This window comes from Pectinophora gossypiella, chromosome 16 (genome assembly GCF_024362695.1).
Source record: "Pectinophora gossypiella chromosome 16, ilPecGoss1.1, whole genome shotgun sequence".
Classification (NCBI taxonomy): domain Eukaryota; kingdom Metazoa; phylum Arthropoda; class Insecta; order Lepidoptera; family Gelechiidae; genus Pectinophora; species Pectinophora gossypiella.
The window spans coordinates 14753033-14767846 of NC_065419.1; the positions used below are offsets into that span (position 1 = coordinate 14753033).

At 39.6% G+C, this 14814-nt stretch overlaps 3 protein-coding genes across 4 annotated transcripts; 2 read left to right on the plus strand and 1 right to left on the minus strand.

Moving 5' to 3' along the window:
- The first annotated feature begins 59 nt into the window (after window positions 1-59).
- On the plus strand, window positions 60-2185 carry LOC126373802 (heat shock protein 60A-like). Its single transcript, XM_050020106.1, has one exon. The coding sequence runs from the start codon at window positions 190-192 to the stop codon at window positions 1909-1911; it is 1722 nt and encodes a 573-aa protein (XP_049876063.1). The 5' UTR covers window positions 60-189; the 3' UTR covers window positions 1912-2185.
- A 964-nt stretch (window positions 2186-3149) lies between these two features.
- LOC126373767 (tyrosine-protein phosphatase non-receptor type 13-like) lies at window positions 3150-7264 on the minus strand. Its single transcript, XM_050020048.1, has 2 exons — window positions 7062-7264; window positions 3150-6510 (listed from the first exon to the last, which is right to left on the minus strand). Exon 2 carries the CDS (start codon window positions 6498-6500, stop codon window positions 3252-3254), a length of 3249 nt encoding a protein of 1082 aa, XP_049876005.1. The 5' UTR covers window positions 6501-6510; window positions 7062-7264; the 3' UTR covers window positions 3150-3251.
- A 361-nt stretch (window positions 7265-7625) lies between these two features.
- LOC126373881 (vesicle transport through interaction with t-SNAREs homolog 1A) lies at window positions 7626-14047 on the plus strand. 2 transcript variants are annotated; one of them, XM_050020235.1, is made up of 7 exons: window positions 7626-7815; window positions 7893-7951; window positions 8553-8673; window positions 9361-9507; window positions 10285-10346; window positions 10922-11076; window positions 13281-14047. In XM_050020235.1, exons 1-6 carry the CDS (start codon window positions 7722-7724, stop codon window positions 11069-11071), a joined length of 633 nt encoding a protein of 210 aa, XP_049876192.1. In that variant the 5' UTR covers window positions 7626-7721; the 3' UTR covers window positions 11072-11076; window positions 13281-14047. The 2 variants fall into 2 exon arrangements, with proteins under 2 accessions (XP_049876192.1, XP_049876191.1); XM_050020234.1 differs by lacking the exon at window positions 13281-14047 and having other exon boundaries at window positions 10922-12032.
- The last annotated feature ends 767 nt before the right edge of the window (window positions 14048-14814 follow it).

Genomic DNA, 14814 nt, shown 5'->3' on the forward strand with positions numbered 1-14814 from the left:
ACTAGAGATAACACTTCCGCAAATTCCGATTCGGCATATGAATTTCTTGACATGACATTTTTAACCTGTATTGTATAACCTACAACCGGCGGAGAAGGATCACGTTGTGGGATCTCAACGAGAATCTTCTGGAAATAGAGGTTCGAAGTACTCTTTTAGCGCCTTTATAGCATTCCACATCACACAAAAATGCTGCGCTTACCTCGTGTTGTTCGTCAAACTGCTGCGCTGCACAAATTCCATCAAAATTCAAGATTTTACGCCAAAGATGTGAGGTTTGGAGCTGATGTAAGAGCACTCATGCTGCAAGGTGTGGATGTCTTAGCAGACGCCGTAGCCGTCACAATGGGCCCCAAAGGAAGAAACGTCATTTTGGAGCAATCCTGGGGCTCTCCAAAGATAACAAAAGATGGTGTGACAGTTGCCAAGGGAGTAGAATTGAAGGACAAATTCCAGAATATTGGTGCTAAACTCGTGCAGAATGTTGCAAACAACACTAACGAAGAAGCCGGCGACGGCACCACGACCGCAACAGTACTCGCACGAGCCATCGCCAAGGAAGGATTCGAAAAGATCTCGAAAGGTGCCAACCCGATCGAGATCAGAAGAGGCGTAATGCTCGCCGTGGACGCGGTGAAGGATAAACTAAAGAACATGTCGAAGCCCGTAACCACCCCCGAAGAGATCGCTCAGGTGGCAACTATCTCCGCCAACGGTGACAAAGCCATCGGCCAACTGATCTCCGACGCCATGAAGCGCGTCGGCCGCGACGGCGTCATAACCGTCAAGGACGGCAAGACCCTCAACGACGACCTGGAAGTGATTGAAGGTATGAAATTCGACAGAGGTTATATTTCACCATATTTCATCAACTCCTCTAAGGGAGCCAAAGTAGAGTTCCAAGATGCTCTTGTCCTGTTCTCTGAGAAGAAAATCAGCAATGTACAGACAATTATCCCTGCTCTGGAGATGGCCAACCAGCAGAGGAAGCCCTTAGTCATTATTGCTGAGGATGTTGATGGTGAGGCTCTGTCCACCCTAGTAGTCAACAGACTGAAAATTGGCCTCCAGGTAGCAGCGGTCAAAGCTCCTGGTTTTGGAGACAACCGCAAAGCCACCCTCAGTGACATGGCTATCGCCACCGGTGGTGTCGTCTTTGGAGATGATGCTAACCTTATCAAGCTAGAGGATGTTCAATTGTCAGATCTTGGACAGGTCGGGGAGGTTGTTATTACCAAAGATGACACCCTCTTGTTGAAAGGAAAGGGCAAGAAGGCTGATATTGACAGGAGGGCTGAGCAGCTTCGTGATCAAATCCAGGAGACTACCTCTGAGTATGAAAAGGAAAAACTTCAGGAACGCCTGGCGAGGTTGGCATCAGGTGTTGCTGTCCTACACGTTGGAGGCTCTAGCGAGGTTGAGGTTAATGAGAAGAAGGACCGTGTCAACGACGCTTTGAACGCGACTCGCGCGGCCGTAGAAGAGGGCATTGTCCCCGGAGGTGGCTCAGCCCTCCTCAGATGCATTCCAATTCTGGAGGGCCTCAGCACAAGCAACACTGACCAGGCTACAGGCGTCGAAATCGTTAAGAAAGCACTCCGCATGCCGTGCATGACGATCGCGCGCAACGCCGGCATCGATGGATCAGTGGTTGTTGCCAAAGTGGAGGACCTCGGCCCCGAGTTCGGTTATGATGCGCTCAACAACGAGTACGTGAACATGATCGAGAAGGGTATCATTGACCCCACGAAGGTGGTAAGGACGGCGCTGACGGACGCGAGTGGTGTGGCGTCCCTGCTCACGACAGCCGAGGCTGTAATCTGCGATATTCCACAGGAGAAGGAGGCCAACCCCATGGCGGGCATGGGCGGCGGTATGGGCGGCATGGGAGGCATGGGTGGTATGATGTAAAACAATAGCCTAACAATGCATTTATGGTGTAAAAAGAAACTGTTGTAGCTGGTACTTTGGTACATCACCTGTTAAATAGGTATTGCAATTACTTGTAGAGTGAACTAGTTATACAAATTGTGGAATGAATGAATAATTATTTTTCTTTTATTGAGTCTGATTGTGTTACAAAGGTAGACGGCCGTCGTTAGATTTATTTAGTTTTATTATGATGTTTGCTTGATTGCGGCGAGCATGGTGTTATTTTTAATAAATACCTATAATGTTTTCTAAACTACAGTCTTTCTTTTACAATCCTTTACAGAATCTAAAACCAGTCCTACAGGTCACCAGCTTACAAGTTAACATACAAGACAGGGCACTCTCACTTAATGAAAGTGAGTGCTGAGATAAAACACGTTAATTGTAACATTTTATGATATAATTCTGAGAACTTTCTGGAAATTCATTCAATGAGATTCGCATTTTACAATGTGTAGTAGCTACCTACTCATTGCGTAACACATGACCGCGAAATACCTATTACTACGTATAGAAGATAGGTAAGTAAGCAAATAGTACGATTTGGCGCCAAAGATACCTACAATGAACAAAGTTTATGGCATGGGTAAAGATAAACCTTATCGAGAGTTCGTCGTTCAAGACTTTGAACGAGATAGGGCCCAAGTATTTTCACTGTATGGAGTAATCATTTGATAAACCGCGACCACAAACGTAGAATAAGGAATAATACTACGTGAGAGTGCCACAAGTGAAAACCATGTACCTATTTATTACCTAAGTATATTATAAAAAATATAAACACTTATCGATCAGTTCACGTAAATTAGGTAGATATAATATAACAATCGAAATAATAACTGGGATAATCAATTATATAGTTCAATAGCTACATACATACACACGAACCATGAACAATTTTCACAGCACGTACCTACCTATAAAACCAATGAAAAACCTAATATACAAATTCGCGCCCGCCGAAGTCGTTAGGTACCTATATCTCCTCATAAACCGTAATACGGTCGTACTTATTTCCTTACGGACCGAGTTATTATTAACAGTAACGTTTCAATGATAATTTCTTAATAGTTTTCCTACTAGTTGTTCCATGGCCGGACAGTCACATGTGCATTAGCCCTTATGCTGCTGGGGTTCAATGTCCTGTTACTAAGTAGAATTGCTAACCGCGCTCCATCCGCGCTCGTTGTACAATTGTATTGTAGGTCAAAACAAACTTAAGTATAATAATGGCATTTATTAAACATTTGTCTTAGATTCTGGTTCTTTTTACATACAATTACAACTAATATAAAGGTACTCATGAACTTGATATACATTTACAAAAATATTTGATCCTCATCTGAATCTCCAGCACCGTAAATAAAATGTCTTCGGATAATATTATCTTCTGAGATTGCACTGTCCTCAACAGCACCGCTATTTTTACAAGGAGTGACTGGGTACCTCACTGGTCCGAGCCACCGCCGTCCTAAACCAAAGTTCCGAGGCAACGGAACAATTTTTGACGACCCACTCTTCACTGATTTGTCCAAACTGTCTAGCGACGACTGGATCGATTTAAGAGAAGACTTCTTTAACAAAGCGCTGTTGTCGTTCAAAAAGTCCGCGGGCAAGTCGACGCCTGACGGTATACTTAGACTCAGAGGTCGCCGTTTTGGTCGAATGTTCCCCAAACCGCGCCAAGTGTTGAACTTTTGGGCATTCCTTCTTTCGGGAGTACTTTCTTGAGATGAGCAGTTCCCTACATCTGACTCCTCATAAACTTTGTTTTCAGAAAAGCATTTCTGTAAATTACATTTAACAGGGGTTGTTTGCCTGCTGCTCTTGTCTTTCATTCTGCTAATAACTTTTTCTTTCGTTAATTTTATTAACGCGTAGATAGTTTTCAATGCTTCCTCATTCAACAGCTCATCATCAGTTAAATCTAAATCTAAGGCACTAGCGACACTATCTCGTATACTCACTTTACTTGCTAAATTAGAAATAATATTGGTATCTTCATGTTTCTTGTTATCATACTGAAGGTCTAAAATTGAGTTTTTACTTGTATTTTGCAAGACTATAAGCTCTACTTTCTGTGGAGCCGATTGCAACATCCCTAAAGCTTTGTCGTACTTAACATTGAGTAAAGTTTGCCCATTCACAGATATAATTTGGTCCCCTGGCGTCAGTTTCTTGCACAAGTCTGCAGGGCTTCCAGAAGTAATTGATTTAATATACACATTCCCATCTGATCCTTCAGCTACTTGAAGTCCTAAAGCATTCATTGTATCTCTTTCTAATGCAGCAGTCACAAATACTCTTTCTCCCTGCACACATCCCATATTATCCAATTTTTCGAATAGAGAAGTATTTAAAACAGATTCATTGTTAGTTGCATTGTAATTAAATATTTCTGGATACACTTTAGGAGATTCTAACACGTAGGCTGTCGGCGCAGGGGACAAACTCTGGTTGTATTGCCTCTCTGGCAACAACTTCATACTATTCACATTGCAATGTTGTCTTTGCTCCGAACTGAGATCATCAGAGTCACTATGGGTAGTGGCTAGGTCACCATCTGACCTGAAACAGCTGATGGGACTTTTTATTGGGGATGGTGGATACCTGTTGTCTAAAACCGACTTACTGAACACTCTTGTTCCCATTTTAACACCATGTCTTCTAGGAATACTACAACTTTCGGAGGATGAATGCCCATCATTAGAGGAGTCACCAGCCGAATTTACATTTGATGTAATCAAACTCTCATCGTGAGGAGGTGGAGTCAATATCTGCCGAAGTAGTTCTTCAGTGTTAGGTTTTTCGTTCTCTTTGTTTTGAGCTTTTTTGTCACCAAAAATGTCCACTTTGAACCTCCTCCTAATAGGCCTTCTCACGCGAACTGGGTTCCTTACAGCCAAGTTGTAGCTATCCTGATAATTACTACACTCAGATTTCTTTGGACTTCCATCTGGATTTAATGGACAGTTTAGATCTTCAGACAAGTAATTGAGGAAGTCATCCTTGGCATATAATTTCAAGTAGAGTCTGTGATGCAAGGAAGCCAGCCAAAATGTAAAGTAACTTTTGTTGTCTAGCATTTTTAACTTATATTTAACTCCAATCTTTGACAAACCTGAGTAAGAATTAGGCATGATGTACAGGCTTTTCTTGTTATAATAAAATGTGTGTATATGATGCCAAGGTAAACTCTGCAACACTATGCGATTTGTAGTGTTTGTAGACTCCTCAGAGACACGGTTATTGCGGGAATAAATAGTTATTCCTCTTGGTCCAATAGATAACCATACGTCTCTACAAAATCCATCTCGCGTAGCCCAAATAGCGGAGTAAAAATGCGCTCCATAGTCACGAAAAGTTTGGGCTAAAGTTATGAAGTTGATCATTGCTTTATTCTTGTCTAACCCACGCCTAGATTCATGAGCTCTCTTCATACGAAGTTTTACATCGGCCATATCATTTGTAATAGAAGATTCTGGCAAATAATGCTCCAATAAAAAATAATCGGCAGTTCCATGTTCTCTATAAGAGAACTCTCCAAATTCAATATGCAGAGCATAGCCGGTTAATAATATGAGATTCTGGATTGTAGAAGTCAACTGACCTTCAACTGTGGCCCTCCTGAGTTGCAGATATACTCTGTACCTCCATTCTCCACCTTGTATATTAGTGGCAACATTTTTAGGCAAGAAAAACTTTATCCTCAAAAATACTGTTATGGATACATCTTCCACAATTTTTTTCTTGCTTCCAGTTTTATACCAGCCTTCTGGTGCAACTTTCTTTATTTTGTAGTCATCTGGCAAAAATACAAAATCTCCACCAATCAATATTGCCATCCCAAGCATAAAGTTATGTTCATATTTTTCACTATGAACCAGGGCTTCAAATAATTGTCCAGCAGTAATTGTACTGGGATCACAAAGGACTTCTACTCTCTGCCCATTTAGCAACACCACATTGATGATTCTCTTATCTGAGATAGCTGAGAGGGTGAGATCCAAGTGTTTTACAGGCTGTGAAGCTCTCACAATGAACTCTGGTCCGGTGCAGCACTCCTTACCTTTAAACCCTGACTCGGCTTTGTACAGTCTTGAAGCTGCTCTTTGTACAGGCTTTCCTCTTCTAAAGTTTGCACCCAAAGGTGCTTGTCGATGAATTTTATGGTCACTTGTAATAGCAGCCATGGATACTGCATTGGTTTGAATCTTAGATTCTTCTATTTTAGTACTGCAGGCAATTTCTAAAGTTGAGTGGGCATTACTCAGGCCTCCCATTCTGGGTGTGTCAAATAAATTGAACACAGCTTTTCTATGATGCCTTGGAAGCCTGCAGCTGGGGAACGGGTCACATTCATCAGGGGATTTGATGAGGCCTGTGCAGCTTCTAGGGCGCATGCTGACTTTTAAATCGGTGTTGGTACCTGTGTCTTGAGTTTTCTGTCTCCTTTTGACTTGGATTGGTTCAGAGTCCATGTCGTGGTAGTCCATGATGGGGCTGAGGCCTATAGAGGCAGCTGAACAGGAGCTGCGCCCCGAGTCCTCGTCGCAGTTCCGCAGCATTGCTGTTTATCTGAAAATGAGGAAATGATCTTTAATAGTAAACTAAAATGCCTATTTATGGCTCACACCTAGTATAATTGTATAAATAAAGTTATATACTACCATGTAAGTTTCTAGCTACAGCGAGAATTACGTGTTTGGCCTTAAAAGCTGATGATTAAGCGCAAATACCCTGTCTATGATGACTAATCAAACCTAAAGAATTGCATGTAGTAACCAATCACTGATCACTGTTCCTAATTAGTTAGTGATTTAAATGACGTCGTTAGCTTCTTACACGAAAGTATCACGAAGTAACTACTGGTACTGGTAACGCCTTCTAGTCTGTCCAATGATCACATCAACATGAATTAACCATAAACGGACATTATTTATTCAAATATGCGTATTCTCAGCCAATGCTAACACGGTAGGGAAAGTACTTGAAACTGTTTAACGAACTTTAAAAGTTTTCTCGAATGTTTTATCAATAGTTTCAGTTTTGTTTTCAAAATTCGCATAAACATGAAACACTTGTTGATTACAGCAGCCGAAAAACTTCAAATGTCACAAAAAACTTACGGTTTGTTATTACGGCCGAAACAATACGATTGCGCGTGATGCACTGCACATATGAATCACTTTTCCATTCACATTACTTTACAAGAGCTTTTACTTTCGTTTATGAGAACTTTTATCAAATTTTTGTACGTCCAACGAATTATTTTTCACTTTTTTCTTTGCCTCTCTCCTCCCTTCCCCCACTACACTACGAAATGCAATGAATTCTTCCCTCAACTTCGACTCCCACGCATAAGGACGTGTTCGATTCATAATTATGTATGTGCTCAAAATTTTAAGTAAAAAAGATATTTGTCATGAATGGCATACAAGATAATAATTATAAATATTTATTTTTTATATTATGTATCGAAGAAGAACGAAACTAAAATAAATGTATGTAAAATTTAAATCTTAGCTAAGAAACGAACAGGCTTCTTAGCTGTCAAATGTTGCGTTTTTGTAATAGGCTTTTTTCATCACTAACAATGTCAGAAAGGAATGTATGCAGAATGGAATTACTGAGTTTAGCAGATGATATCTTTCTTTATATTATCTGTAAGTGCTCTTTGAGCGTTTCTTAATCACAAGAAGAGTGATTTTGCGTTTACGTGTATTGTTTTATTTTTGCAAATTATGGGAAATTAAGTGAAATTGCGCTATTATTACAATACAATTACAATGGCTACATTGATCCAATCTTATGAGCAACAGTACTCTGTTCTTACAGCTGATATTACAGCTAAAATAGGACGTTTGAAAATAGCTACTGAAGGTTGGTAATTTATTGGAAAATGCAATAAAATACCGAAGTCTTGAATTGTTTTTAATACATAACACTTATAATTCCAGAAAACCGAGATCAACTTTCAAAAGAAATTCAGTCAAATTTTGAGGAGGCCAATGACTTGGTATGTTTGATCTATTTTTGCTTATCATAATTCAAATGCAAGTTTCTTATAAATAATGCTTGTTCTTCAATAGAGCTATGCCACTGTACATACATAGATAAACACGTCTGTAAAAATAAAACATTTGTTTGCCTTATTACTTTGGCATATATTGTTTAAATTATTAAATCAATCAATCAATAATTCTTTATTGCACAAAGACATGTACAAACAAATAAAATAAGCACAATAGGAGGCCTTATTGCTAAACAGCAAACCTTCCAAACCTAAACCTTCTAAACCTTTATAAAATAAATAAAGTTCTATAAAAAAAATTGCTGAAAATAATCATATGATAAAACTACAGCATGAGGAGCTCGGTGGCGCAGTGGTAAACGCGCTCGGTCTGCGATTGTTGAAGTTAAGCAACTTTCGCAAAGGCTGGTCATAGGATGGGTGACCACAAAAAAAAAAGTTTTCAAGCTGATGATGATGATGATGACAGCATGAATGAAATACAGCAAATATGTGTATTTATTCCATTATTTCTTTATAGGTATTTTAATTTAGCAGCAGGAACGAAACTGTTACTTATAATAAATAAATGTTTTTTATTTTGTAGTTGGAGCAACTGGAGCTGGAATGCCGTGGGTCGGGCGCCGGGTCGCGGGTGGAGGCCTACCGCGCCGAGCTGAAGCGGGTGCGCGACGAGTACCGCTCTGTACTCACTAACAGTGCCACGTGTGAGTTGACAATCAATGTTAACATAAGCCCATTGCTCAGCACAGGCCACTTCTCATCGATCTAAGAACAGAGAGGGATCCACCAGAACGCCTACTGAGGGCTGCTAAAGAAGCAGAAGCTGCAAAACGACCAAAATAAAAAGAAAATTTTACTCTACTCCCTGTTGGTGCAGAGTGGTGTAGGAGTCATCCATAATTAAACCATGCCAAATGGAGTTAAAACTCATTTATTTATGTAGGACAGCCACATTTAGGGTGGTATTAATAAACTAATCTCAGCTGAGACTGCGTTCAAGATTATGCTCCCCTGTTTTTATATAAGAACTGTCACATTGACATGATCTTAAGACCAGTCTCAAAGCTGAGATTAGTTTATTAATACCACCCTTAGAGACCCCCTACACTAGCGTCCTTCGAACGTCGTCGTCAAGCCAGCGTCCGCGCAACGTCCACATTGTTGTCACAAAAAAAATATATTTAAAAAATTCAGATACATAATCCTCTATGGATACCCGGCGGGGTCTGCACAGCAACCGTGTTATATCGACTATTGGTCGAAGCCCTGGTATAATGCGTGTCGCGCGTTTGTCGTCCGTAAGGGCTGACGACAGTGTGTTAACAGGTACTTTTGTAAAACACATCACTCTTATACATACTTTAAGCGAAATTCCAATCTTATGCGATCAGATAACATGGACACAGAAGAGTCATTCGACGACTGGGGTGGCGCCAACGAGCAGCGACAGAAGCTTCTAGACAACACGGAGCGTTTGGAGCGCACTGGCAAGACCCTCACTGAGGGGTATCGTGTGGTGTTGGAGACTGAGCAGATAGGTAAAATATACATTGTTTTAAGTTTGGGGCTGTCCATTAATCATGTGATGTTTTTTTTGGCATTTTTAACCTCCCCCCCCTGGTGATACATGGTGAGATTCAAGACTCCCCCCTATCCTATATTACGTGTATTTTTTAGTACCTACCAAAATAATTGCACGAAACGCCGCTTTTCGGTTCACAGTATCGCGCGTTTGCCGAAAAAAAAAAATACTCGTGATATATTACTACACCCCCCCCCCCTCCCCCTTTATGATATTTCGTGATTTTTTCATGGACCCCTCCACCCCTCTCGAGCCTCGCATGTTTAATGGGCGGCCCTTTCACGCGGTTATTTCATAATTATTTGCCAAAAGGCAATGGTGCTATTTCGTGTACACACCATCTATTTTTGTGTTAGTTATACCTGACATTTTTTTTATCCGCTGAGTAAAAGGGACGGCTAATCGACAGGCATAAAATATATGGAACACAAGTAAATTTTAGGCAGAAATCTAATACAATCCTCTAACCCGACAGAATTAAGTTGACACACGTCAAACGGGTTGCATACCAGCGAGATATCCATTTGTTTCGCCCGGGTTATCCGTTAATTCACTCGTTTATTTTCAAATTAACAGCTGTCAATCATCCGTCTCTTTCCTTTTTGGCGAATAAGAAAATGACAGGTATAGCTTAAATTAGATGGTGTCTACAGGAATTAGCACCAATAGATTCTAGGATATTTTTGCGTTGACCACAGGTATTGATCCACCCAATAACGTATTTGATTGATAGGCGCCGCTGTGCTGCAAGACCTCAGTGGACAGAGAGAAACCTTACAGCGCTCCAGAGGACGGGTGAGATTAGCTTTCCGAATAATATTAACTACCTATCACACATACATAGTATGTACTCTGTCCCAACAGTCTTCTGTAAAAGAGACAAAATTCAAATTTCGATTTTAAAAAAAAAAAAACATGTAAAAAGAAACACATCATTACACCCGAATGTATAACTGACGCCATATTGGTGAGTTTCACCGGCCTGCAAACACATTTAGCAGGGCTAACATGCGGAAAACGTGATAAAATTATCGATCGATTCAATAATTTTGTCGAACTCGATAATTTCTTAGGGTTCGCCTGATGTGATTATATTGTCTAGTTTTAAAAAAAAAGTTCTAAGTTTGAATTCTGTTACTGCTACCATAGATTAAGTTTAAATTGTTTCTAAATTATACACTATGCTACGACCACGCTATGATGGCCGTTTTCACGTGTATCTCTCTCATCAAGTCTTCTAATAATGAATAACTACATTAAAGGAGCGAATTGCTGTAATTTATTTTGTCAAAACGCTAATTTAACTTTAATATGAACCCATAGCTCCATAGTTTAGAATAAAATAATTTAGTTGAATTACCACGTTCCAGCTCCGCGAAACAGACGAGCAACTGAACAGATCATCGCGTCTCATCAACTCGATGATGGTGCGCGCGCTGCAGGACAGGTTCATCCTCGTGATGGTGTTCCTGGTGGTGGGGGTGTTGTTGTGTTTGGGGCTCTACTTCTACGTCACATAGCCGGGGTGAGCCCAGTTTTATTTGTCTATGGTCACTGTGAACACAGTACTCTATTGTTACGGGCCAAAGGGGCGGGGGGAGGGGTCAATTGCAGTTTTGAGGAAATATAAAAGTGAATGTTTTCATCAATAATCATGCCATAATCCCACAAAATGAATTATAGGTTTTCCGTTTACACAGTTATCTAAAATGGCACGGAACTGGCCCCGATTCTTGCAGACACCTCCTAATTTTGCTTTATTATACCTGTCATTTTCTTATCCGCCGAAAACGACGGATGATTGAATTAATGAATAACCCGGGCGAATCAAAAAGGCATGTCGCTGGTATGTATTTTGGATATAAAAATATCACGTTAAAAATTATCGCGTTCACGGTAATGATATGAACTTAAAGGTTGTCAAAGAACTACCAACCCCCTTAAACTTTTCCAAATCAATTGCCAATAACTATAATAATTTTGGTTCTTAATAAAAAGCCGATTTAAAGGCAAAATGTGATTATAAATAGTAAATACTGCATTCCATTGCAAAAGTGATGTTGAATTCATTCTGGTGTTTAGTTTAAGAATTTTAATTTGACCCAACATCTTAGCGTTAAAAATGCCACATCGAAGCAATTCATCTAAAAAAGTGATATTGCTATTTGACATTTTGTTGACATTGCGCACTTACTTTTAACCCTTTAACCATTGATGGTTCATAATAGGTAATATGACACCTTGGAATCGGAACGTCATTAGACGTTCTGTCCTTGAAAGTGTTAATATTGCTTTTTACATGAATTACTTCAATGTGCCCTTTTCAGACCCCTTATCTCAGTTTGAGGCTTTATTTCATTGTTAAGTATATTTTATGTGTAATCAATTTGGTATTAACAAGGCGGATGCTATAAATATTATGTTAAATCGGCGTACAATGACTAAATAATAATAAAAGGACTTCACAGAGAGAGTTTAACATACTTACATAGTTAATGTTGTCGATTTAGGCAGTTTCAAGGAAAAACTTACTTGCAAAAGATACGTTTTAACATAAGTTTTAGAAAAAAAAAATCATATTCCCAATTCGGCTAGTCAGGGGTACATGTACAGCCATCGTAAAATGAACTGAGTACCTACGGTTCACTGAGGCTTCTGTTAGACCAACGTGGTGGGTGGTGAGCCGTGTAGCCGTCTGGTCGAGCCAACTGTGTTAGTGAAAATTAATAACTCATTGATGTAAGTCCTGCACCGGGGTTCGAATCGTCTCCCAGTTTGACAGCAACCCGGTGATCACAGTGACTAGTTTTAGTAAAATTAAAATTATGTTTGTGCGTACCTACCAGGTTGAGAGCAATGAGTTCTTTAAAAGCAATATGTTGCGCGGTGAAATCAAACATATGGTGATGTATGAAAGCATTCGTGCAGATTTTGTCACGCACTTTTTGTTATAAAGGTCATAGTTCACTTACACGAATCTGCTTTAACACCGCCCTAAATCAAAACGCCTGCTGGCGGTCAACTACAAAGGTGTCTGCTAATTTATGTTGTCAATATAAACTATCACAAGGCCACGATTTATAAACCCATATTTGAATGTTATTAGTCGGTAGTAGCAGAGTCTATGTGGGCTATGAACTTAATGCCACTCTACTCCTCGCATCATATTAAGTACTTGTAAGAGGATACGCCATTTTAGCATATTATAGTAAAATGCGATACTTATAAAGCGAAGTGGGGACTAAATATTATTACGTATATCATGTTTTTATAAGAAAAAATAAAGTAACTACAAATGCTTTGAATCTTTGAGTTGTGTAGTTATTTTAATTGAAATTAAGTAATTTTGTGAGACTGTTATGTATTATAAAGTAGATAGATTTATTTAGATAGGTCAAATGTATTGTGTAAGTCTAGTTTATCGCCTAATTTATAATTAATTATGACAAATAAATTGTATATGGAACGCTTTCAAATTATTTAAATATATTACCTAGTGGATATCTTAAGGATGTACGGGAGTTGCGTGCCCATACACGCACACATGCACTCACGCACACATATACAGGGAAGCACCCACGTTCGTACATACGTACACAAGAGAACTTACAACCACAATAACCGTTGGGAGTAATATCATACCCCGGATAAAAAAATAAATAGGTATCTCATTCTTACCGTGTACCGCTTTACTTTTTTTTTACGTGACTTATTGTAGATTTGCCGCAGGTGGCATTAACTACTTGGCCGGACAAATGGGGAGTGCTGAAGGCTCTCACCCGGTACATCGTTTAAGACAACAGGCCTGAGGGTGCCCAGTTCGGCGCGAACCTCGGCTCAGGGCGTCGTCTGAGAGGAAAAAATAATTGGAAGAATTAATCGACCCTAGCGGGTCGATAGCGATAAGCGCTGATTGAGGGAAGTCGTCGACCACGCCGGGAACTTACAACCACAATAACCGTTGGGAATAATATCACACCCCGGACACTCCAAATAAATAGGTATCTCATTCTTACCGTGTGCTTTAGCGCTTAAGTGCAAGCGAGAGAAACATACCGCACGCCTCCTTTCTCCTTAGCTACTTACGGCCATCTAGACTAAAGTAAGACCCAGAGGGGGTGAGGCAAATCTAGCTCCGCGCCTGGTAAGAATTGGTGCGGGCGGAAAGTTACCGTTCTATAAGTAATATTATGTTTACGGCAATGTCTTAAAAGACTAATTTAGTAAATGAAACAACAAATTAGTTACAACAAAATCTTTACAATATATTAAATCATTCACATCATAATTTACAATACTATAATACAATTCAAAGGGAGCTTCAAGAAATACTCGTAAATAAAGCGAAATTAAAGTGGACGAGCTTCATACAACATATTTAAACAAAAATAATGTTTATAAAACATTTATATCATTACGGCCGATTTCTCAATACTCAGATAGTGTTCGTCTTAATAAAGTGTTCCAAATTTGAAATTAAGTATAATATTATAATTATATTTTTTTAAGAATAAGAATTTTTTTTTGTTATTCCATTCCTTGCAGCCAGTCTTAACTTTGATTTGTAATGATGCTACATTACAAATAAACGATTTTTAAATGAGTTTATAACGAAAAAATATGTATATTGGAACAGCGCCACCACGAGAGGGAACTAACGGAACTTTTACACCCATATTTATTGTTAAACTAGGTACGATAATCTGGTGCTTAGACTACTACTGTTAAAAGTTATGGCGATTCTAGCGGTACCTAAAGGGTATCACCACAAGCGTGTGGAAATATAGGGTGTTAGTGACATCGTAACGAATACTGAGGGGGATGATTCAGACTATGATTTTGAGTTAATATCAAGTGGAATTATCCGTCGCAAAATTCATGTTCTTTTTATTTTTTGTATGGCAAATTCCACTTGATCACTGAATCATCCCCGTTAATTTTCGTTACGATATCATTAACACACTGTATATTTTATAGCTATTGCACATATAATTAATTAGTCATCCGTTCTTCGGAGGGCACGTTGTAAACCGTTGGTCCCGGCTATTAGCCGTAAAAAAACATCTCCACCAGCGCATAGTGGAGCAGCGTGGTGGAATATGCTCCATAGTCCGAGATTGATTGAAGGGAGGTCTGTGCCCAGCATATGTAAGTATTTAATTTGTTATAGCATGGAGTAATATGACTAATATGAGACACCATACAATAGGTGTCGGTCAGACAGCATAGATCGAAAAATGCGCATGGACTGGATGAGAACCTG